General features: G+C 44.3%; 2 protein-coding genes across 3 annotated transcripts in view; both read left to right on the plus strand.

Moving 5' to 3' along the window:
- The window catches only part of LOC137384469 (ran GTPase-activating protein 1-like), a 752,042-nt gene that overhangs the window by 611,890 nt on the left and 114,064 nt on the right, over window positions 1–26,088 (plus strand). For both annotated transcript variants that reach the window (XM_068058587.1, XM_068058588.1), the window contains exon 8: window positions 14,712–14,811. In XM_068058587.1, the coding sequence (XP_067914688.1) occupies window positions 14,712–14,811 (100 nt within the window). The remainder of the gene's footprint in view (window positions 1–14,711; window positions 14,812–26,088) is intronic.
- The window catches only part of LOC137384470 (nucleoside diphosphate kinase), a 423,199-nt gene that overhangs the window by 36,485 nt on the left and 360,626 nt on the right, over window positions 1–26,088 (plus strand). The gene's annotated exons all lie outside the window — the stretch shown is intronic.

The raw sequence follows: 26,088 nt of genomic DNA on the forward strand, positions 1-26,088 counted from the left end.
TATATCTCCAACACAGAAGTCCTTGAAGCGGCCAACACCCCCAGCTTATACACACTACTGAGTCAGCGGCGCTTGAGATGGCTTGGCCATGTGAGCCGCATGGAAGATGGCAGGATCCCCAAAGACACATTGTACAGCGAGCTCGCCCTGGTATCAGACCCACCGGCCGTCCATGTCTCCGCTATAAAGACGTCTGCAAACACGACATGAAATCGTGTGACATTGATCACAAGTCGTGGGAGTCAGTTGCCAGCATTCGCCAGAGCTGGCGGGCAGCCATAAAGACAGGGCTAAATTGTGGCGAGTCGAAGAGACTTAGTAGTTGGCAGGAAAAAAGACAGAGGCGCAAGGGGAGAGCCAACTGTGCAACAGCCCCGACAAACAAATTTCTCTGCAGCACCTGTGGAAGAGCCTGTCACTCCAGAATTGGCCTTTATAGCCACTCCAGGCGCTGCTTCACAAACCACTGACCACCTCCAGGCGCATATCCATTGTCTCTCGAGATAAGGAGGCCCAAAGAAGAAGTCAAAACGAAAAAGGAAGCATTTGTAAGGGCTGGAAGGCTAGGAACAGATGAAGCACTTGAGGAATATAAAGACAGTAGGAAGGAACTTAAGCAAGGAGTTAGGAGGGATAAAAGGGGTCATGAAAAGTCATTGGCAAACAGGATTAAGGAAAATCCCAAGGCTTTTTATACATATATAAAGAGCAAGAGGGTAACCAGGGTAAGGGTTGGCCCACTCAAGGACAGAGATGGGAATCTATGTGTGGAGCCAGATGAAATGGGCGAGGTGCTAAATGAGTACTTCGCATCAGTATTCACCAAAGAGAAGGACTTGGTGGATGATGAGCCTAGGGAAGGGAGTGCAGATAGTCTCAGTCATCTCATTATCAAAAAGGAGGAGGTGTTGGGTGTCTTGCAAAGCATTAAGGTAGACAAGTCCCCAGGGCCTGATGGGATCTACCCTAGAATACTGAGGGAGGCAAGGGAAGAAATTGCTGGGGCCTTGACAGAAATCTTTGCATCCTCATTGGCTACAGGTGAGGTCCCAGAGGACTGGAGAATAGCCAATGTTGTGCCTTTGTTTAAGAAGGGTGGCAAGGATAATCCAGGAAATTATGGGCCGGTGAGCCTTACGTCAATGGTAGGGAAACTATTAGAGAGGATTATTCGGGACAGGATTTACTGCCATTTGGAAACAAACGAACTTATTAGTGAGAGACAGCATGGTCTTGTGAAGGGGAGGTCGTGTCTTACTAATTTGATTGAGTTTTTTGAGGAAGTGACGAAGATGATTGATGAAGGAAGGGCAGTGGATGTTATCTATATGGACTTTAGTAAAGCCTTTGACAAGGTCCCGCATGGCAGACTGGTACAAAAGGTGAAGTCACACGGGATCAGAGGTGAGCTGGCAAGATGGATACAGAACTGGCTCGGTCATAGAAGACAGAGGGTATCAGTGGATGGGTGTTTTTCTGAATGGAGGAATGTGACTGGTGGTGTTCCGCAGGGATCAGTGCTGGGACCTTTGCTGTTTTTAGTATATATAAATGATTTGGAGGAAAATGTAGCTGGTCTGATTATTAAGTTTGCAGACGACACAAAGGTTGGTGGAGTTGCGGATAATGATGAGGATTGTCAGAGGATACAGCAGGATATAGATCGGTTGGAGGCTTGGGTGGAGAAATGGCAGATGGAGTTTAATCTGGACAAATGTGAGGTAATGCATTTTGGAAGGTCTAATGCAGGTGGGAGGAATACAATAAATGGCAAAACCCTTAGGAGTATTGACAGGCAGAGAGATCTGGGCGTACAGGTCCACAGGTCACTGAAAGTGGCAACACAGGTGGATAAGGTAGTCAAGAAGGCATACGGCATGCTTGCCTTCATCGGTCGGGGCATAGAGTATAAAAATTGGCAAGTCATGTTACAGCTATACAGAACCTTAGTTAGGCCACACCTAGAATATTGCGTGCAATTCTGGTCGCCACACTACCAGAAGGACGTGGAGGCTTTGGAGAGGGTACAGAGGAGGTTTACCAGGATGTTGCCCGGTCTGGAGGGCATTAGCTATGAGGAGAGGTTGGAAAAACTCGGATTGTTTTCACTGGAACGATGGAGGTGGAGGGGCGACATGATAAAGGTTTACAAAGTTATGAGCGGCATGGACAGAGTGGATAGTCAGAAGCTTTTTCCCAGGGTGGAAAAGTCAGTTACTAGGGGACATAGGTTTAAAGTGTGAGGGGCAAAGTTTACAGGGGATGTGTGAGGCAAGTTTTTTACACACAGGGTGGTGAGTGCCTGGAACTTGCTGCCAGAGGAGGCGGTGGAAGCAGATACGATAGCGACGTTGAAGAGATATCTTGACAAATACATGAATAGGAAGGGAATAGAGGGATATGGGCCCCGGAAGTGCAGAAGGTGTTAGTTTAGGCAGGCATCAAGATCAGCGCAGGCTTGGAGGGCCGAATGGCCTGTTCCTGTGCTGTGTTGTACTGTTCTTTGTTCTTTGTTCTTTGTTGTTTCAATACAAAGAGTGATCCTACTAGTTACCTGCTGACACCAGTATAAAGCTTCAGTTTAACCCAGCTATACATCAGAGATTGGAAGAGAGGGTTCTCTGCAGGTTATGGGCCTGGTAATTTGCAGAGTTGTGATTTACTTGTAGATCACCTGTGGTCTGTGCTAAAGAAGGTCATGGGCAGGTAGAATATGAATCTGTATCACAGAGTGTGAAGGGCTTTAAGGTTCCCTCGTGGCTCAGTGAGTATTTCATCCTCATTGTGCACAAAGGCTCCAAGTTCAATTCTCTATCTGTGCTAAACTGACCTGATTTCAGGTGGACAGTGTTGGAGGAGCTACATCAGGTCCAGATTATGCTTGTTAGGGAGAAGAAGATTGACCCGCATTCCCATTAATTGTTAATCAGTGGCTGCTGAAAGTGCATGTATGTGAAGACAGCAATGGGCCTCACCCCGTCATGGTCTTGTAACTTGCTGAGGCTAATGTGTGAATAGTGGCCATTACCAGTGCATTTCTCACACCAGTGCAACCAAACCCCAGCAAGGTGCCACCCTTCTTGATAAGCAAGGGAGGGTGAAAGGTTATTAGGGATAGGTAGGAATGTGGAATTGAGGTTACAATCAGATCAGCCATGATCTTGTTGAATGGCGGAGCATGCTTGAGGAGCTGAGTGGCCTACTCCTGCTCCTAATTCATATGTTATGTTCAGGAGGAAAAGGGGAGAAAATTAACAAAGAGAAAATAAAGATTATGAAAGGTCATGGATAAGAATTTGAACAGAAATACTGTGAGATTAACAAAGAGAGTCAATGATCACCTTCAGGCCATTAGAAGGGTTTGAATGAGACAGAACACCTGTACTTTTAAGAGACAAAAACAAGAAATGCTGGATTCACTCAGCAGGTCTGGCAGCATCTGTGGAAAGAGAAGCAGAGTTAACGTTTCGGGTCAGTGACCCTTCTTCGGAACTGACAAATATTAGAAAAGTCACAGATTATAAACAAGTGAGGTGGGGGTTGGGCAAGAGATAACAAAGGAGAAGGTGCAGATTGGACCAGGCCACATAGCTGACCAAAAGGTCACGGAGAAAAGGCAAACAATATGTTAAAACGAGTTTTGGTAGATACCTTATCAAACACCAGGAGGGAAATAGAAAGCAATGAAGGTGAACAAGGTAAGAGAATGGTTTTGCCATTTGCAGGTGCTAACGCCAGACTGTTTATTTGCATCTCCTTGTTAAGAAGAGCCAGGAGAGAAAGTATTTAGACCAATTAGGAGTTGCACTGAAGGGAACAAGTTGTTTTTCGAATGTTGGAGCTGGCTCTCGCTGACTACCCACTGCTCAGACTGATTGCAACTGAAGCACCTCCTGGGCAATCAGTCACCAGCCCTAATGTTCAAAGACCAAAACAAAGTACTGGAATCCTCCTGATAGACTTTAGCAAATTTTTGCTGCTTGGCTGAGTTGACTGGCTAATCCACACTTGAATTACTCAATTCGGATGTAATAGTGACAGAAATAACAATGTAGGATGTCGTGGCTGTAACTCGTGCAGAATAACTGTTTAAACCTCAGTGCCTTGGAGGTTGGGTCACTGCATTGCTAAGTGGCTCTATGCTGTGCTGCACATACACAAATTAAAGGCAGATGGTGCTGCCTGGGCATAGCCCGCATGCATCAAATTAGATTTGTTTGGGTCATTACTGTACTCCTTGTGAACATTTTCATGCAAAATAGGAACGGGGGAGGCCATTCAGCCCCTCGAGCCTGTTCTGCCATTCTACTAGATTATGACGGATTGTGCATCATCTCCATTTACCTACCTTTTCTCCGTATCCCTTGATTCCTAATTCAGGAAAGCTAGCATGGATTTGTTAAAGGCAAAATGTGTTTAACCAACTTGATTGAGTTTTTTGATGAGGTAACAGAGACAGTTGATGATCCTAATACCGTTGATGTGGTCTCTTTGGACTTCCAAAAGGCTTTTGATAAAGTGTCACATAATAGGCTTGCCAGCAAAGCTGAAGCCCATGCAATAAAGGGACAGTGGCAGCATGGATATGAAGTTGACTGAATGACAGTGAATGGTTCTTTCTCAGACTGGAGGAAGGTATACAGCGGAGTTCCCCGGGGACAGTGTTAGAACCCCTGCTGTTCTTAACCTATATTAATGACCTAGACTTGGGTATGCAGGGCACAAAAATTTGCAGATGATACAAAACTTGGAAGTATTGTGAACCATGAGGAGAATAATGATAAACTTCGAGAAGACAGACAGGCTGGTGGAATGGGCGGACATGTGGCAAATGAAATTTAATGCAGAGAAGTGTAAAGTGATGTATTTTTGTAGGAGGAACGAGAAGAGGCAATATAAAATAAAGGTTATAGTTCTAAAGGAGTGCAAGAACAAAGAAACCTGGGGGTATATGTGCATAAATCATTGAAGGTAGCAGGGCAGATTGAGAAAAAAGTGGTTAAAAGGGCAAACGGGATCCTGGGCTTTATAAATAGCATAGAGTACAAAAGCAAGGAAGTTGTGTTGAACCCTTATAAAACACTGGTTTGGTCTCAACTGCAAGTATTGTGTCAAATTCTGGGCACCACACTTCAGGAAAGTTGTGAAGGCTTTAAAGAGGGTGTAGGAACGATTTACGGGAATGGTTCCAGGGAGGAGGAATTTCAATTGTGTGGATAGTTTGGAGAAGCTGGGGCTGTTCTTCTTAAAGAGAAGGGTGAGAGGAGATTTGATCGAGGTGTTAAAAATCATGAGGGATCTAGACAGAGTAGATAGGGAGATACTGTTCCCATTGGCAGAAGGGTCGAGAACTAGTGGACACCGATTTAAGGTGAATGGCAAAAGAATCAAAGGCGACATGAAAACATTTTTACAAAGCAAGTGGTTAGGAGCTGGAGAGTGTGGTGGAGGCAGGTTCAATCATGGCTTTCAAAAGGGAATTGGATAAGCACCTGAAGAGAATAATTTTCAGGACAACAAGGAAAGGGCTCTTGCAGAGAGCTGGCACAAACTCGACAGGCCGAATATCCTCCTATGCTGTAACCATTCTATGATTCTATTAAAAAAAGTACTTGCATTTATGTAGCACCTTACCTGATCTCAGGTCACCCCCAAAGTACTTTATAGATAATGAAGTATTTTTAAATTGTAGTCACTGTTGTAATGTAGGAAATTCAGCAGTCAAATTGTGCACAGCAAGCTCCCACAAACAGCAATTCAATCATGACCAGATAATCTGTTCTGGTGATGTTGGTTGAGGGATAAATATTGGCCAGGAGACCAGGGAGAACTCCCCTGCTTTTCTTCAAAACATTGCCCTGATATCTTTTACAGCCACCTGCAGAGTAAACAGGGCATCAGTTTAACGTCTCATCTGAAAGACAGCACTCTACTGCCTCAATTCTTTTGTGTACATAAATCACTGGAGTGGGTCTTGAACCCATAAGCTTCTGACTCAGAGCTGAGCTACCCACTGAGTCATAGCTGGCACATCATTACTGAGCAAAAAGCTAGCTCAGGAAACCTGGCACTTGGATAGCACCACAGGATCCCTTCCCCTGGACTTGGTGGTAGCTGTATAGAGCCAGCTTCTGGAAAATTAAACATCATCTATTAAGACAAGTCTTTACCCTGGATTTAAAAAAGATGAAGGCATCCAGATAATTTAACACCTCATCATATTAATGATGCGATTGACCTATTTGCTCAAGGGTTATCTCTGAATGTGGGTTCAACGGCCTGCCCTCACTCTAATGCTTAAACAGCCAGGAAAGCTTCTATGTACTTTTCCTATGTGTGTCGACTCAACGCCTTTTCAAAAAAAATATATTAAGCTCATTTTGGTCATTGGTCTAGTGGTATGATTCTTGCTTCAGGTGTATACATGATGAATGTGTGAGAGGTCCTGGATTCAAATCCCAGACGAGCCCTTCTCTGCTTGGGGTGGCACAGTGGTTAGCACTGCAGCCTCACAGGTCCAGTGACCCGGGTTCAGTTCTGGGTACTGCCTGTGTGGAGTTTGCGAGTTCTCCCTGTGTTTGTGTGGGTTTCCGCCGGGTACTCCGGTTTCCTCCCACAGCCAAAGGCTTGCAGGTTGATAGGTAAATTGGCTGTTGTAAATTGCCCCTAGTGTAGGTGGAGGGTGGGGATGTGGTAGAGAATATGGGGTTAATGTAGGATTTGGATAAATGGGTGGTTGTTGGTCGGCACAGACTTGGTGGGCCAAAGGGCCTGTTTCAGTGCTGTATCTCTAAATAAATAAATTGTATTGCTGCTGGCATTTTAATGTTGCCCTGATATTAGATTGTTTTCTCAGTGTTTGATGTTGATCACCTTCATAATGGCATTTAAGCTTGATCATAGTTGCCGCTAGAGAGAATGGTGTCAAAAATTTAGTTGCATGGATTGCAAGAACATCCAAGCAGTTTGCTATTATATCTGGGATTTGAAGGCATACTGTGCAGGCATTAACACAGTAAAATCTAATTACAAGGCAGCAAGCTGTTTGTCCTATATTAAAGAGGTGCAAAAACACATTGTAACTTCTCAAATTCATTTTGTAGCTCTATAATTACTTGCAGTAAGTCCAGCTTTCAGAATGTTATCCCAGAATAATAATTAACAATGCACTGCTTCCATGTTGCCATGTGGCTGTAATAAGCCAAGCTTCAGAAATAATGATCCATGTAAAGCTTGGCAAACATTGTATTATTCTTTAGCCCTTGAAGCAATGGTTAGCAGTTTTTTTCATACGGAGTAGGGGGACTCCCTACAAATATTGACACACTCCTCTGTCCCACTCCTCTGCAAAAAGAAACCCGACCCAGCCCGAGTCCTTCCATTTTTTTCTCGCACCTGACCCGACCATCAGTTAACTTACCTTCCATTTTTCACTTTCTTGCTGATCTTAAAATAACTGTAACAAAACCACCTTTCTGGTTCAAAAATTAAATTAACAGTGGAGCCACTTACCTGTGATAGAGCGTGTCCGACCTGGCCCAACCCAAGCCCGAATGCCGGACCCGGAAGTGCAACCCGACCCGAACCCGACACATGTCGACGGGTCCCATCGGGTTTGGGTCGGGTAGCAGGCCTTTAATCCGCAGCCATGATGAGCCTGCATGGCAGCAAGCTGAGGTTTTGTGATCTCAGTCAGAGATTCCACTGCAGCACTTAGACATTGAGTGGCCTCTGCTTATGCTGCAGTGGAAGCGGAGACATTGGCCATCAGAAGCTGCATCATGGTCAGATCTACAAGTGCTTTCACCAAGTTGGCTACCATTTCCACACTGGAAAGGATGGACTCCGTCATGCTGCCTGCAAGTGACAGCAGGCCTTCTGGAAGGCCTGCCAATGGAACAAACATTTGCAGGTATCAACCATGGCTCAGTTGGCAGTACTCTTGCCTCTCAGTCAGAAGGCTCTGTGTTCAAGTCCCAATCTAGGATGTGAGTGTAAAAAATCTAGGCTGATGCTCCTAGTGCAGTACTGAGGGAGTAAAAACAAGAAATAATGGAAATACTCAGGTCTGGCAGCATCTGTGGAGAGAGAAGCAGAGTCAACATTTCAGGTCAGTGACCCTTCTTCAGAACTAACAAATATTAGAAATGTAAAAGGTTATAAGCAAGTAAAGCAGGGGTGGGGCAAGAGATAACAAAGGAGAAGGTGTAAATAGGACAAGGTCACAGAATAGCTGACCAGAAGGTCATGGAGCAAAGGCAAACAATATGTTAATGGTGTACTAAGGGAGTTGGTGGTGCCATCTTTCAGATGATCAAGGTCCTGTCTGCCCTGTCAGGTGGATGTAAAAGATCTATGATGCTGTTTTGAAGAAGAACAGGGGAGTCATCCTTGGTGTTCAGGCCAACATTCATCCGTCAGTCAACATCACAAACACAGATTATCTGGTCATTATCACATTGCTGTTTGCGGGAGCTTGCTGTGCACAAATTGGCTATTGCATTTTCTACAGCAGTAACTACAGTTCAAAAGTACTTCATTGGTTGTAAAGGCTAACATATCATTAGCCTTCCTAATTGCTTGCTGCACCTGCATGTTAGCTTTCAGTGACTTATTGACCAGAACACCCAGGTCCCTTTGTACATCTACACTTTCTAATCTCTTACCATTTAAGTAATACTCTGCACATCTGTTCCTCCTACCAAAGTGGATAACCTCACATTTTTCCACATTATATTCCATCTGCCACATTCTCGCCCACTCACCAAGTCTGTCCAAATCCCCGTGAAGCCGCTTTGCATCTTCCTCACAACACAGATTCCCACCTAGTTTTGTGTCATCCGCGAACTTGGAAATATTACATTTGGTCCCCACATCCAAATCATTGATATATATTGTGAACAACTTAGACCCAAGCACTGATCCCTGCTGGAAATCTGATGAAAGGTCACAGAGCTGAAACGTTAACTCTGTTTTCTCTCCACAGATGTTGCCTGTCCTGCTGAGTGCTTCCAACATTTTCTGATTTTGTACCAAGTTTGCATGCTGTTTGCATTATTTCAAACAGGCGTGGGTTAATATCATTCCCGCACCTGATTTCTGGCACTATCCAATTTTGCCTCCATAGAATTTAGATTTGGAAAACTATCTGTTTTTAACCAATCTACCAACACAGAAACAATGGCAAAGACAACTTTGATGATCCTGATATATAAATATCAACATACTCATTGAAGTGAAAGCAGGAAATGCTGGAATTTCTGAGCAGGTCAGGCAGCGTCTGTGGAGCACGAAGCAAAGATAATGTTTCAGGTCAATAATCTTTCATCAGAACTGGAAAAAGTTAGAGATGCAACAGGCTTTAAGCAAGTACAAAGGCAGGGAAGGGACGGAGGGGAGGAAGGAACAAAAGGGAAGGTCTATGATAGGGTGGAAGGCAGGAGAGATTAAATAACAAAAGGTGCAAGGCAAAAGATGGGTCTAGAGGAGGTGTAAATGGTAATTGCAGAATCATTGCCAACACATACAGTCGGAGAAAATGGGAGTAGAGGTTGTGATCTGAAATTATTGAACTCAATATTGAATCCAGAAAGCTGTAAAGATGATAAACATATTTACTGATGACCCAGTGTCACTCCATGTTACATGTCTGTGCATTCAAACTCCTGGGTAGAGTCAGCAGATGTTTTGTGTAAACCTGTTCCACTGATGTAATCTGAATGAGGACAGTGATTTGAGGCTGTGTTTCTCAAGCTGTCTCACCTGCAAGAGTTTTGAACAAAATGCACTGAAGTTTCCCTTCATAACATTTAGGGTAATGTGGCAGCTTGTCAGAAAACCCATTTCTTTCAACAGCCCTGTGATGATTGTGACTGCACCGGTCATATGCAAAGGACACTGAGCGAGGAATTTCACTGCAAGCAATTTACAGATATATTTTAATATTTTTAATAACATTGATACAATTCAGGCTTTCTTCCCCAGCACTCTTAAGAGGTCTCACAATCACTGCAAGAAAGGCAGTTTACATAGAACACCCACGTCTGCTATGAAATGAAACTAGTAACTTAATGTGTGGAAAGTGTGCCAACAAACCTAAAGGTGCTCTTTAACTTGACTATTATGTACCAGAGATTACCTGGGCTGCACCCATCCACTATCCTCTGCAAGAACTCTTACCACCTAATCTTTAATACCCACTTGCCCTGGCTCAGATTGGAAAATGAGCGGAGCAGGAGGCACTTATAAATTAATCTGCATTATGTGGTTACGCTTGGTGCCACTCTGACTCTGTGCCACTCAATTCTCAGTTTGTTTCTTGATAAATCTACAGGAATGAAATCAGGCACTACGACAATTTTTTAAACATTGCCACTCATATGGGGCATGGAACTCACCGGCAGCTGCCGTCCTGCAGCAGAAAATGAGCCAAAACCAGATAATGATCCTGCCTAAAACTGGAAGAGTGCACATTATAACGATTAGGGAGTGTTTTCAAGTCTGTAATCCAATCTCAAGGGTCAAATATTAATTATAATCTATCCCCCTGAGCTTTGCTATTTCTGTTCAGTGTCATTCTGTCTCTTGATTGGATTATTGCTCTGTAATTACTCTTAGTTACCCACTTTCATGACAGAATTTCAACAGAGCAAAGGTTAAAGTGCAAATGAGCTCATTTGTTGTTAAGTAAGTGGAAGCTGCTATATATCCCACACAAGCAGCTGAATGACAGCCACTGAATACAACAGACACGTAGATTTATTTTGGACCTTAGTAAAGCACTGTAGCAAGATTGGTTTTGGTGGCCTTATTTGACACCATTGCTCCCCATCTTTAGGAATGCATACCAGTATGAACAGTGTTTCAATTAAATAAATGTTCCACATTGACCAACAGAATGTTGTGTATCCACTTATGGGCCATGGGAAATATCGCTTATATAACAGGCAGGCAATTTGATCATTAGGTCATCAGTGAAGTATTTCCCATGTTCGATTGATGACACATGATATTTAGGGCTGGAAATTCCACTCCGTAGCTGGTTCTATGGAAGACAGAAGCCCGCAGAATGGCATGCACAGTGCTTCCTGTCGCTTTCAACGTGCCCCGCATGGCGCACCATGCTGGGAAGGGCCCCAGCTTGGGCGTGTCGTGCATATGCCAGAAGCTTCCCAATTGGCCAGATCATATCGTCAAACAGCTGTTCCAGCTAACTTGATGCATGTTCTTCAAACTTGGACCATGCAGGTCCGCAGACCACTCACAAAAAAACAGGCGTTCAGTTACAAGAGGGAACCCTCACTAGTGCTGTTTAAAGGGCAATCCAACTTGCAGGTAAGATGATTTAGACTAGCTTCTGATATTGAAAGGTTTGTGGAGGTACTGTGGAGTGTTTTTGGAAGTGTTGTGGTGAGTTGCTGGATTTGACATGAGGGAGTGTTGCTGCATCCTCACAGGGAGGGCAGAGGATTTGGTGACATATCCACACAAAGGCTGCAACAGGTATGGGGGCTGCAACACAACAAAGAGATGGAGTAAAGGCTGCGGAGAAGGGAACCTCTACCTGGAGAGAGGAGGAGGAGGCAGGGAGGAGGCATTTGGGACACCTTTGCTCCGGATGGGTTCCCCATGAGCACATACTCAGACTCTGGTTCCCTTAGGACCACCCTTCACCATCATTGTCCTGTGGGTGTACTTGCCTGTCCTTGTGCTGCTTCACAGGGCTGCCCTGGTGGCTGCAGCATGGCTGGTGGAAGGCTGCCAACTTTCACTTGGGAAACTGCAGATGGCCTTGCAGGACAATACAAACATATAAATTAGGAGCAGGAGTAGGCCATTCGGCCCCTCAAGCCTGTTCCGCCATTCAACAAGATCATGGCTGATCTGAGTGCAACCTCAACTTCACATTCCCACCTACTCCCAATAACCTTTCATCCCCTCCTTAAAAATATTCAAAGACTCTGCTTCCACCACCTTTTGAGGAAGAGAGTTCCAAAGTATCACGACCCTCTGAGAGAAAATATTTCTCCTCATCTCTGTCTTAAATGGGCGACCCCTTATTTTTAAACAGTGACCCCTAGTTCTAGATTCTCCCACAAGGGGAAACATCCTTTCCACATCCACCCTGTCAAGACCCCTCAGGATCTTATATGTTTTAATCAAGTCACTTCTTACTCTTCTAAACTCCAGCGGATACAAGCCTAGCCTGTCCAACCTTTCCTCATAAGACAATCCACCCATTCCAGGTATTAGTCTAGTAAACCTCTGAACTGCTTCCAACGCATTTACATCCTTCCTTAAATAAGGAGACCAATACTGTACACAGAACTCCAGATGTGGTCTCACCAATGCCCTGTATAACTGTCGCATAACCTCTCTACTTAAATCCAGTAATGAATTCAGGAGAAACCTCTTTACCCAGAGAGTGATTAGTATGTGGAACTTGCTAACATAGGGAGTAGTTGAGGCAAATAGTATGGATGCATTTAAGGGGAAGCTAGATAAGCACATGAGGGAGAAAGGAATATAATGTTGATAGGGTGAGATGAATAGGGTTGGAGGAGGCTCATTTGGAACATAAACACCGGTATAGACCATTTGGACTGAATGTTCTGTTTCTGTTTCTAATGTAACGTAGTGAATGGTCTTGAAAACTCAATGTTCTACCATTGTAATCAATTTTGACCAATTCTGCGCCTCATCAAGTTGCCCAAGTGAACAAAATGCGGAAGACCACTTGGCACCATCCTGCGGTGCATCTGAAAATCCTAGTCAGCTACTGCCTTCACTAGATTCTTACAGTCGGAAGACTAAAGGCAAAAGAAACACTGTGGAACCACTCTGGTTAAGTTGAGATCCTGTGTTTTTTTTTTGCTTGATTCTATTTGGGATTAAGGAGAAACTTATTCTCGGTCTGTTAGTCCAAGCTTTATTTTCATAGAGAAAAACTTTGCAATGTCAAAAATTGGGATTTAAGGCAAACAATTTTAGGTTAAAACTGTTTGTCAATCACTGCTCCACACAAGCTGCAGTGTAGATCTGAGAACCTTTTTAAGGCTGTAGATTTAATCTACAATTTTTCCTGAACTTCTGCTCAGTTTATAGAACTTCAAGCTGTAATCTATGAATGGCCTTTATCACTGACTTTGTGGTTAAAATGATACAGAAAACTGCTCTACTGTTTGGGCTTTAGTGTACTACACACTCATGCTGCAAATCAAAGGTAGTTCATTTAAAGGTTGAATGTGTAGCCAATAATACGAAGGAAAATTGTAACTAACAAAGTAATGCACTATGAGGGCCTATCAGTAATTCTGCTTTTGAGTAGACAGCCTTTAGAAATTGGGGCATGGAAGTGAATGTAGAGCAGGATAATGTTCCAAATCAGCTTCCATATGCTTAGATCACCATAACATAGTTTTGGTTGAGGAGGCAGGAGATTACCATTTGTACTCAGGCATAAATTATTTCCATAATCGGGACTACCTCAGTCACTATATGGGACGAGAGTGACTTAGCCGAGTTGGCAGATCTCTGACACTCATTGCCATGTAAACAGTGGCAAGGACATGTTTTAGGTGGGCAGAAACTGTCTGGACATTATCACTGAAGGTTTTTTTCATTCGTTCATGGGATGTGGGCATCACTGGCCAGGCCAGCATTTATTGTCCTTCCCTGATTGTCCTTGAAAAGGTGGTGGTGAGCTGCCTTCTTGAACCACTGCTTGACATTCAATGGCTTTACCATCGCTGAATCCCCCACTATCAACATCCTAGGGGCTACCATTGACCAGAAACTGAACTGGAGTAGCCATATAAATACTGTGGCTACAGCAGATCAGAGGCTAGGAATCCTGTGGCGAGTAACTCACCTCCTGACTCCCCAAAGCCTGTCCACCATCTACAAGGCACAAGTCAGGAGTGTGATGGAATACTCTCCACTTGCCTGGATGGGTGCAGCTCCAACAACACTCAAGAAGCTCGACACCATCCAGGACAAAGCAGCCCACTTGATGGCACCCCATCTACAAACATTCACTCACTCCACCAGCAACGCACAGTGGCAGCAGTGTGTACCATCTACAAGATGCACTGCAGCAACGCACCAAGGCTCCTTAGACAGCACCTTCCAAACCCGCGACCTCTACCAACTAGAAGGACAAAGGCAGCAAATGCATGGGAACACCACCACCTGCAACTTCCCCTCCAAGCCACACACCATCCTGACTTGGAACTATATCGCCGTTCCTTCACTGTCGCTGGGTCAAAATCCTGGAACTTCCCTTCCTAACAGCACTGTGGGTGTACCTACCCACATGGACTGCAACGGTTCAAGAAGGCAGCTCACCATCACCTTCCCAAGGGCAATTAGGGATGGGCAATAAATGCTAGCCTGGCCAGCGATGCCCACATCCCATGAATGAATAAAAAAAAAGTCAAGTGCTGGGGGAAGCACGGAACAGACTGGTTTTGGGTAAGGAGGAGTATGATGCCGTATCAGACTGAGTAGGTTCTTCTGTGAAATACGTTACCTTCGTAAAACAGAGTGCAACAATTTAAAAAGTGAAGCAGCTAATGCTGCAATCCAATTATAATAGACAGTCACAAAGTAACCAGTATGCTGTCAATAATTTGAAAACCATTAATGAATAGCTCAGGATGGTGAATTAATCTCTCCCAGGTAGTTAAGTGAATTTCCTGTGTCTTGAATAGGAGCTGAATCTTTCCTATGGGGAAATAAAGAAGGACGCAGCAAATGAAGTGGTGAAAGCCCTGGCGTTTAAGGAGCACCTGCAGAAATTAGACTTAAATGGTGAGTGCTTATTGGGCTGTTTGGTGTTGAATTATTTTAGCACACTTTGGCATGGTGCTCTTGCACGACTGGCTGATTGGAAGTATCCTGTGGGTCTGTTTGAACTTAACACAATAGTGCCATCCCTGATGTAATTGTCCAATTGTATTGCACTTTATATATCGATGCAATACAGTCTTTGTATTGCATTGACACAAAACCAGAGAGTGAAAGTACACAGTTTCGAAGGGCCTGCACTAGTGTATATTTCCGGAGTACCCCGCAGGATATGTTTTCTCTGAAATTTTCAGTTGCCCTTTTCATAGTTTCCAAAGTGGCTGCAGATTCTTTCGGCTGAGTGATCCTGGGAGTTCCTTGTCATTCCTCACCGGGAATCATGCTTCTTGTAAATACGGGAATCTCTAAAGAGATAGAAATACTATCACCCGCACTGTCCTACCCAATCTTCTAACATGATATCACATGATAAACAGGTACGTTTTCTGCTGTTCACTAACTTCAGAGGAAAAATAGATGCGAATACATAGGAACAGGAGGAGGCTACAGAGCTCTTTGAACCTGTTCCGTGCCATTCAATGAGATCATGGCTGATCTGTGACCAAACTCCATATCCCCGCCTTTGCCCCATATCGCTTAATTGGTTAACAGTATGAAGCACAGTTTTGCTAAAGTTCCTGACGAGTTTAAGATACACCCCATGATCTTATCAGTGCTTCACTTGTCCAGTACCTGGCGGATGGGGAGAGTAACTTGCCAAATACACTCTTTTTTAAATTTATAATTCATTTCTTCTGCTTCCAATTCAAGTTGGATTTTCTACCAGTCAAAAATTAATGCAGGAAAGTTAAAACTGATGCCTGTTCTCAACGCATTCAATAGCTCTGAACCATTTACTGTAGCACTCTTTTTACTGGCTATGTTTTTGCAAAGTAAAACATCCCCACAGTGGAGTCTGTGTGAGGACGATAGACATAACAGCCTTTCACATGCAGCCAAGTCAATACTGACAGACAGTGGGATTCAGCTTTTGGGAAAGTGAAAGGTCACAAATTAAATAAGTTAGTAGTCTGAGCATAGTCCCAATGGGAATCTAGATATCTGCAGTGCTGTTCATGGGTTTACAATAGTCTGAAGTTTTTCTGTTAAAGGAGTTTTGACATCCGCAGGAATGTCAAACTGCAGGGAAAAATGTTTTGTCTTTTATCATGTTTATCGACGGTTAAATAAAATGTTGCAGAAATAATTATTTGAAGAATGTTAGAGATGGGTGAGAGAAATTCAGAAATATTCTCATTAAGGAACTTTTGTTGGTTCCTTCAGCTCCATTTCAGACGTGGTCATATGTAGTGTGGAGAACTAACAATGGCACCAGACCTATCTGAGATGTCCATATAGGACATCTGGGGCTGAATGTTTGCGCCATGCCAAGGTTGGGAATAGAGCAGGATGGGGCATGAAAATACTGGTGCCGGCCGGCATGCTGTTTCCCGACCCCGTTCCTGGCATTGGCCATTTTTGCTGAGCTGTGTTTGGGGCCAACAGGGCTGCCCAGCCCCACGGGGTGGGTAACCAATTAGGCGCATTAAGAGGCTTGTTAAGGGCTCTTATAGGATGCCGACTGGGATTTTCCAATCAGCTTCCGGTTTCCTGACACATCGAGGGGGCAGTTTAGGTGCCTGGAGGCTGGCATCCAGTGGCAGGCCGGGGTGTCGGGCCTAGAGGCCCCCCTGCCTGCCTGGGTGAGAGGTGCAGGAAAAGGCTGCACTGTAGAGGGATTCCCCTCCCCCCCCCCCCGCAACTTTTTTCTAGTTCATTCATGGTATGTTGGCGTCACTGGTTAGGCCAGCATTTATTGCCCATCCCTAAACTCCCCAAAGTGATGGCCTGGCTGCTTTTTATTTGAAGTTTTAAAGAAGTTGGTGAAAGGGCATCTCCAAGTTGAAACGCCCTCTCAGTTACTCACCCTCTACTGCAGCCTGCTACTTCTGTCAAGCTAGAAGGCCTCTGATTGGCCCTCCAGCTTCAAGAGCCTGCCTGCTGCCTTTAATTGGACTCCATGCCAATTAAGTGGGCACCTCCATAAAAATCCCAGTGAGTGACTGTTTCCCCCCAGGGAGGGGGGACCTGGAAATAGTCTGGACTCTTGCTTCCTGCCCCTCAAGGGAAAATTCAGCCCCTTGTCACTGCAATAAATATGAAAGTGGATACGTTATTGGCACCTTCTGCCGATCATTTAATTAATGATATATTTACAAACTGAGTAAAGCTTCACAAGATAACTACAGATGAGAAAAAGTGGTAATAACAACACGTATCTATATAACAGAAGAATATCCCAATGTGCTTCACAGAAGCATGATCAGACAAAACTGGACACCAAGCTAAAGGAGATGTTAAATTGGCGTGACCAAAAGCTTGGTCAAACAGGTAGGTATTAAGAAGTGTCTTAAAGGAGGAAAGAGAGATTTAGTGAGGGAATTCCAGAGCTTAGGACCCAGGCAGCTGAAGGCATGACTGCCACTGGTGGAGTGATTAAAATTGGGGATGTGCAGGGGCCATAATTGGAGGAGCGCAGAAATCCCGGAGAGTTGTGGGACTCGAAGAGATTACAGAAATAGGCAGGGGCGTGGCCATGGAGGGATTTGACACAATGATGAGAATATTAAAGTTGAGGCATTGCTGTTCCAGGGCCCAATGTAAGTCAATGAGGTGATGGCCCTAGGGGGCCCCCACCCAGCCCCAGAGATGCCTCATGTGACTCTGGTGACGGCCCTGGGAGGTATGAGAGGGTGTGAGTCATTTGCCTCAATTGACTTCCTTCTAATGCGTTAAAAATGACAAACTAGTTGAAGAGCCAACATATGTGCCAGAAATATTAAAGGAAGAAGCTGTGTCCCATATGATTGTTGTGCACTTCTGTAGATAAATGCTGTTTAGCTCTTGTAAATTGCCACCTCTGCTAGAGTCCATGCTGCCTGTCAATCAGCAGAATGAACCCTGAAGCTCTTACTGACAAGCTGACAGTTGTTTTGTAAAACTACCTGACTCTCACGCTCACACTGACCCGTCTATTATTCTCTGTTAATGGTTATCCATATACAACTGTGCAAATACCCAATTATTACACCGAGTGTACTATCCATTTACACATGAGCTACCCAGCTGTGAATGGCCTTACTAGTGAGCTTTTGAATTAACAAAGTAATGTTCAGGAATCCAGCTGAAGGAAACTGATTTTGTAACATCACCGAGGTGCGAGGCAGGTCAGGGTCATCCTGAGCTGCAGAGATAACTAAGACCATGCAAATCCAAAATAAAAACAGCAGCAGCTAGAAATGTAATACTTTGTGATAGTGCCTTTAGCTACTAAACCAAGCTTAGTTCTTTACCCAAACCAAAAAGCCAGTGCATTTGTACAAGAGGCAGTACATCTTCATCAATGCAACATTCATTTCGAAGGGAGCATCACTGCAGGTATTTAAGAGAAAAGACAGGAAGAAGGATTTGCATTTACACACCTCACAGAAACATGAATTACTTTTTGAAATGTCTTTATGCAGACAGTGTGCGCATGGTATGCTCGCACAAACAGGTAGCGAGATGATTAAGCAGCTAAAGAATTTTGCCAGTGCTGGCTAAGGGAAAAATATTAGTGAAGGTATTCCCCATTTTTCTTTAGATAGTGTTACAGGATCTGTTACGTCCACCTGAATAAACAGATGGGTTTCAATTTAACGTCTTATTGCCTCTGATAATGCAGCACTCCCTCACTACACTCCCTACGCTGATGGGTTTGGCAAGATTATCAGTTTTCATCCTGGATCTCATTCTGATTCAGAGGTCATAGTGCCAACTGACCAAAGCTAATATGTACTGTGAGTCTGTGCAGTGCAGACACATGCTGTTACCTCTTGGAAAATTCATTCCTGATCTTTATATTCTGACCCCCTGCTGTACACGTGTCAGGTAGGACAGGATCAGTTCTGCTGTGAACCTCATTCCTGCAGTGTACATGGTCAATCTTGACTGTGAAACCACCCCATACCACCAGCCCCACCCCTCTGCCAGCAGACAGGGTCATGCTCGGCTGTGCACTTCTCTCCCCACCCTGGTAGCGGTTAAATACCCTGCCAGCATTCAGTGTCTCAGTACACAGAAGACAGTGGGTGCAAGGACGAGCTATCAGAGCACACTCAGCTCCTGTGGCACAACAGGGACTGGAGACGACTGTATTTTGTCGCTGTCCTCCTCTGTATTATCTACGCCACACTCCCCCACCCCCTAATTAGGTGTCGGCTGCAAACTTTGAATTTGTACTTCTGATTCTTGAGTCCAAATCATTGATGTTAATGGTGACCAACAGTGGTCCCAGCACCAATCTTTGTGCAATTCCCAGCATATGCCAGTGCGAGTAACTCCCTTCAACCCCTACTCTCTGTTTTCAGTTTTGAAGCCAGCTTGCTGTCCATTCTGCTACTTGTCCTCTGACTCTACACGTTCTGACCTTAGTCATGAGTATGCTATGCGGTACCTTATCGAAGACTTTTAGAAAATCCAAATATATTACTTCTACAACGTAACCCTTAACTAGCCTTTCTGTTACTACTTCAAAGGATTCAATAAGCTTGGCGAAATACAACCTTCCCTGTTGGAATCCATGCTGACTGCTCTTTAATATATTTTCCATTTCAATATGTTTTTCTATTAGATCTCTGAGTAAGGAGCATGGTACTGCGACTTACAGACTGCCAGGTTCCACGTTTGATTTCCTCATCTGTATGGATGGCAGTAGGAAAGCTATGTTAGCCATTATCTCAAGCAGACTGGAATACACAAGGGGTAAAGTTCATAGAGCTCTGGTTAGACTGCATGTGGAGTACTGTGTCCAGTTATTGGCATTTCACTGCAGGATGGATCTGTTGGCCTTGGAGGGGGTGCAGCACAGATTCACCAGAATGACATTGGAGATAAAAGGGTTAAGTTATGAGCACAAGTTGCATAGACTAGCATCTTTAAGGATTGCTGGTTAGGCTGCTCAAGACCAAAAATGCCAGTCAGACATTGCACATCACAAGTCCCAACTAAGGCAAACCAATTTAACAATCAAGGTCTGAAAGGTACACAATTCTGGAACTCACTGCCTGATAGATTGGTAGATACAGAAACCTTCAACACATTTAAGAAGCACTTGGCTATACACTTAAAGTGCCATAACCTACATCGCTACAGACTAAAAGCTGGAAAGTTGGATTAGGCTAGATGGCTCTTTTTTGGCCAGCACGAACAAAAGGGGCTGAATGGCCTCCATCTGTGCTGTAAATTTCTATGATTTTATGATTCCATGAGACACTTCAGTTCAATATTGAAATGAGGAATATGATTATATCAGGCGCCACCAAGGCCACTTTTTAAAAAAAAGGTCCTGTCTGATTTAACAGTGACCCAGGCCTTTGCCCTGTTAAATTGATTTTTGTTGCATCCGTTTTAGGCCCATAAATCAGGCACAAAAAATTAAGTCTGGACCCCTAGTGCTGGTTTAGACTCTATAGATGAAAGGGAGAAATAAGTCATTATTTTAAAAAGAAGGAACAAGAAACAGGTAAAAGGGGCGGCACGGTGGCGCGGTGGTTAGCACCGCAGCCTCACAGCTCCAGCGACCCGGGTTCAGTTCTGGATCCTGCCTGTGCGGAGTTTGCAAGTTCTCCCTGGGTTTCCGCTGGGTGCTCCGGTTTCCTCCCATAGCCGAAGACTTGCAGGTTGATAGGTAATTGGCCATTATAAATTGCCCCTAGTGTAGGTAGGTGATCGGAGAATGATGGGGATGTGGTAGGGAATATGGGATTAATGTAGGATTAGTATAAATGGGTGGTTGTTGGTCAGCACAGACTCAGTGGGCCGAAGGGCCTGTTTCAGTGCTGTATCTCTAAATAAATGTTTAAAAAATAAATAAAAATGACATTTTTTAATCACAGATTGATAGTGTAGGACAATTAAGTTACAAATGGAAGGACTCCACAGGGTGCTTGTCATCTCTGCTATCATTTCGCTGAAGGTCTTTTGCTGTAAATAAATGGTTCCTGGTGATAATCACTGCTTTGTGGCATCTGTTGTGGGATCTGGTGCCACATCACCTGTTCAAGGCATTGTGTTACACATCTGTTCAATGACAGGCAAAGGCAGAGTAAATGTTTTCAAGGAGCAGGATAGTTCATTCGTACTGTTCAGCTTAAAGCTCCCTGCCATCAATGGACCGATGACATATTCCAGTATTTCACCTCCTTTTCTCCTGTCCTGCCTCAGCTACCAGCACCTGTTTACTATGGAAGTTGTCTATGAGGTTATACAGTGCAGCAGCAAACCTCTATGGTCATAGTGCAGCAGCAGAAGGTGGGGAGTTTGGAAGAGGTGTCCCTCAGTATTGGCCCTATCTTATACAGCTGCCAGTCTTACTGTACTGCCAGCTAACCCCAGAATGCAGATTCCCACTGGAATTTAACACGTTTCCTTTCTCCAGATGGCTTACAATGAATCAATGTAACACTCCGGTGCTTTCTCTCTTCTTGGCATTGTCCCCTTACCTGTTTTGCTTAAAACTTGAGTATTTGGCAGGCTGCTTAAGATGCCATTTTGATTCATTTGAAAAGGCTCTTAATCAAACTTCAGGCCCCTCGCTGCTGTTAATACCCCTTCATACTGGAACAGAGAGAGACAGTAAAATGTCAGAGGGCTCATGTTGTGTTATTGAAAGGTGTCGCAGTTGTGCCCTCTGAAAGCTCTCTTCATTTCATGGGGCGCTTTACAGTCCCGGCACACTCCTTCACCCAGACTCAGTTTCGATGTGCAGAACTACAATCATAGTTTTTACCTTCAACACTATAATTGAAGTCTTCTTTTCTCTTCTTCCCTCCCCATACTCTCTCTTCCAGTGGACAATGGGTGATGGGCAATGGGCACTAAAGGAGCACCAACACTGCAGAGGTGCCAAAAGCTTAAGTGGTAAGAAGTCCACAGAAAAGATTCCCCTTCAAGTAAAAAATATTCTTCCATACGCCTTCTGTAAAATGGAGGCGCCCTTGGAGGGGTAAAATTAAATATATTAATCAGAGGGGGAAAGGCGATAGGCCCCTCTGATCAGAGGGGAAACCCCTGCAGATGGCCCATTGGGACCGCAAGGACGGCCTTTCCTGCCCATGAGTGCCCTCTTTGGGGGATGGAGCCTCTGGCTCCGAAGGCCCCCCCAGACTACCATAGGGAAGCCACCTCCATTAACCTGGCGGCCTTCGCACAGGCTGGGGGCCTGCTCTGCCGTCAGCAAAATGCTGGCAAGCTAGTGAAATCGCCCCTAATTGGGGCCTTAATTATGTAAATTGGCTACTTGCCTCTGTGGTGCAGGCATCTGATCCACCTTCCTGCTCACCACTGGAAAAGTTCCCTGGTAGCAGGAATGTGTCGAGGAGCCTTTCTGAATCGACTTCCTGTTATTTTCCCAACCACCCATTGAATTGAATTTTTTGAAGTGGTAACATGGAGGGTCGATGAGGGTAATGCCTTTGATGTAGTCTATATGGATTTAAGCAAGGCTCTTGATAAGGTCCCACATGGCAGATTAGTCACAAAAGTAAAAGCCCAGTGGCAAAGTGGTAAGTTGCATCCAAAACTGGCTCGGGCAGGAAACAAAGGGTAATGATCTGAGGGTGTTTTTGTGACTGGAAGGCTATTTCAAGTGGGCTTCTGCAGGGCTCAGTACTAGGTCCCCTGCTTTTTGAAGTATATATCAATGATTTGAATTTGAATGTAGGGGGTATGGCTAAGAAGTTTGCAGACAATATAAAAGTTAACCTGTGGTTGATAAAGAAGAAGAAAGCTGTAGACTGCAGGAAGATATCACTGGAGTAGTCAGGTGGGTGGAAAAGTGGCAAATGGAGTTCAATCCAGAGAAGTGTGAGGTAATGCATTTGGGGAAGACTAACAAGGCAAGGGAATACACAATAAATGGTAGGATACCGAGATGTGTAAAGGAATAGAGGGACCTTGGAGTACATGTCCACAGATCCAGAAGGTGGCTGGAAGGTAGATAAGGTGGTCAAGAAGGCAGATGGGAGCTTGCCTTTATTAGCTGAGGCATAGAATATAAGAGCTGGGAGGTTATGCTGGAACTGTATAAAACACTAATTCGGCCACAGCTGGAGTTTTGCATGCAGTTCTGGTCACCACAAGAGAGGAAAGATTTGATTACATTAGAGAGAATACAGAGGAGATTCGCGAGGATGTTGCCTGGACTAGAGATTTTTATTTACGAGGAAAGATTGGATACGCTAGGGTTGTTTTCTTTGTAACAGAGTAGGCGGAAGGTAGACCTAATTTAAGTGTATAAAATTATGAGGGGTCTAGATAGAGTGGTTAGGAAGGCCAATTTCCTCTTGGTTGAGGGGTCCATAACCAGGGGGCATAGATTTAGGGTAAGAGGTAGGAGGTTTAGCGGGGTTTCAAGGGGAATTTTTTTCACCCAGAGGGTGATGGAGATCTGGGACTCACTGCTTGAAAGGGCGGGAGAGGCAAAAACCCTCATAACATTTAAAAAGTATGTGGATATGCACTTGAAATGCCATAAACTATAAGCCTATGGACCAAAAGCTGGAAAGTGGGATTAGGCTGGATGACTCCTTGTCAGCTAGCACAGACACGATGGGCCAAATAACCTCCTTCCATGCTGTAAATTTCTATGATTCAATGATTCAGTGTGTCAGTGAATGCTGTTGTCCAAATAAAGTGAGGTTAGTTTATGGGAATTGTAAAAAGCAATCTCACCCTGTACTGGACAAGATAAAGACAGGTTTACAATGCCAACATTAGTAGACCTGTCTGTACAGAAGACTGACTGAGTGAACAGCTCGCTCAATAATTGCTGTGAAGTTCAATCTGACTGAGATTGGCATTGATCCAACTTCTCACATCAGTAAATTTTCAAAGCAGTTTTCCTACTTGGGGTATCAGGAGTGGATGTTCTTCACGGAGAGGTATATGACAGCCTGAGTACAAACCAATCTACATTATACCATAGATAATGGCTTATTTTAATTCAGTGATGGGTTGGAATGAAATAGTATGGGTGTGAGGATTTGCTCCACTTCAAAGTCAGAAATACTGAGAGAGTACAATATCATCACCCGTCCAAAGATAAAAACGCAGCCGGGCATTACATTGAGAATACAGCGGAGAAACATAGCAGTGGAGAAACTACAGCAGAGGAGCTATCCCCGGTGTCCTGGCCTATATTTATCCCTCAATCAATATCACAAAAAGCAGATTATCAGGTCATTATCACATTGCTGTTTGTGGGAGCTTGCTGTGCACAAATTGGCTGCTGCGTTTCCTACATTACAACAGTGACTACAGTTCAAAAAGTACTTCATTGGCCATAAAGCACTTTGAGACATCCTGTGGTCATGAAAGGCACTATATAAATGCAAGTCTTTCTTTTTGTTCCATTCTCCTTCATGTGTTTATCTGGCTTCCCTTGAATGCTTCTATACTATTCACATCAACTATTCTGTGTGGTAACAAGTTCCACATTCTCACCACTCTATGGGGAAAGAAGTGTCATTGCTGAATATGCAGGGCTGGGTTCTCCTCCTGTTGGACAGGTAGTGTTTCACCGATCACCTTGACCCCCACTGTAGCCATAGACCCCTTTTTCTGAGTCAGGCTATTTTGTCATGCTGGGCGGGGTCCTGGCAGAATCGCCTTCCACAACAACTTGTGCTTATATAGCGCCTCTAATGTAGGAAAATGTCCCAAGCCTCTATATAAAGAGAAAGTCTGACAGCTACCAATATGGGAAATTTAGGCCTCTGCAATGTCTGAAGAAACAGTGGGAATTTAAAGGGGGTGAAAGAGGAAGATAGCATTTTTGGAGGCCTAAAAAGATTGATGATTGGGCTTATATGGAGGGAGAGGAGCTCACTACAGGGATATTTATCTGAGACACGAGCAACAGTACTTTGTAAGGCAGATATAATGTAATGCCGGATGCCAAAATGTGACAAAACATTTGCACAGCGTTATGTGCTTGGTCTATTTTCAGCTGTCACTAAGTGCGAAGGATTCCTCCAAGGTGGCTGGACAGTGCAAGTGAGCAGCTTGCCAGCTGAGCATAAACCTGGGGTTACAGATCAATCACCCTGTTATCAGAACCCGTTGATTCATTACTGTCTTGTGTCTCTCTGCCAGCTATCAATTACCCCACATCTCTCAGTTGCATTATTGCGCAACAAATGATGAGGGTAAATAGAAAACGAAACCACAAATACTGGGAATCTGAAATAGAACAGGAAATGCTGGAAATATACAGAAATACCATCAGCATCTGTGGAGAGAGAAAATTGGCACATTTTTTAAATGAGGTCTGCCCATCAGCATCGAGTCCTGATGAAAGTCTCCACCCAAATATTAGCAGGCCTTATCATTCACAGGCACTGACCAAGCTGCTGCATATTCTCTGTTTAGTTTGTTAGGACATTTTGTCATCACCTGGATTCTTTTTTCCCAGATCCCTCTTCTGATCAACGTGACCATGGTGTCTTTCTCCACCAACTCTTAGGCTGTCACTCACTGTTACACACTCTCTGGTCAACCTCCTATTTCCTCATTAGGGGGACATTATTTGCACTTTACATTAACATTTTAATTGTTTTTTAACCTTAAAAGGTGCAATTAATAAGATATTGTCTCCTTTGAGTTGTATTGAAATCAATAATTACACTTGTACTATTGCCAAGAAGCCAACATCAAGTCTTAACCTTATAAATTATGTTATAACTTTTCACCCTCCTCTCCCAAGATTTTGCACTCTCCTACATCCATGACTCTCGTGAATTCAGAATCACATATTCAGAATAGGCCTTTTGGGCTGGCTGTCCCAATGGGTCAGTTGGTAAAGGCAGTATGTAATGAAGCCAATGAGGACAGTGGGTCCGAGGTTCAATCTCTGAATGGTGCTGTCTCAGCTGGGTTGACAGTGCAAATGACCTCAGCATTTCTGGCGTAAGAAGGAGAAAATCAGTGAACACCACAGCCAGAAATTTTTGGCAGGCGGTGGGATCTGGGGCCACATTCTGCCAGCGGTGGCCAATTAAGTGGCCGCCGCCGAGGCTGGCATCCCTATTAAAGACAGCCAGCAGCCCACTCCCAAGCGTGGCAGCTCAGCAGCACTACTACTAGTGGTGGCCAATGCTGGAACTGCAGCTGGAGTATGCGGACACATCAATGGCCAGTGCT

Source organism: Heterodontus francisci, chromosome 26 (genome assembly GCF_036365525.1).
Source record: "Heterodontus francisci isolate sHetFra1 chromosome 26, sHetFra1.hap1, whole genome shotgun sequence".
In the NCBI taxonomy this organism is placed as follows: Eukaryota; Metazoa; Chordata; class Chondrichthyes; order Heterodontiformes; family Heterodontidae; genus Heterodontus; species Heterodontus francisci.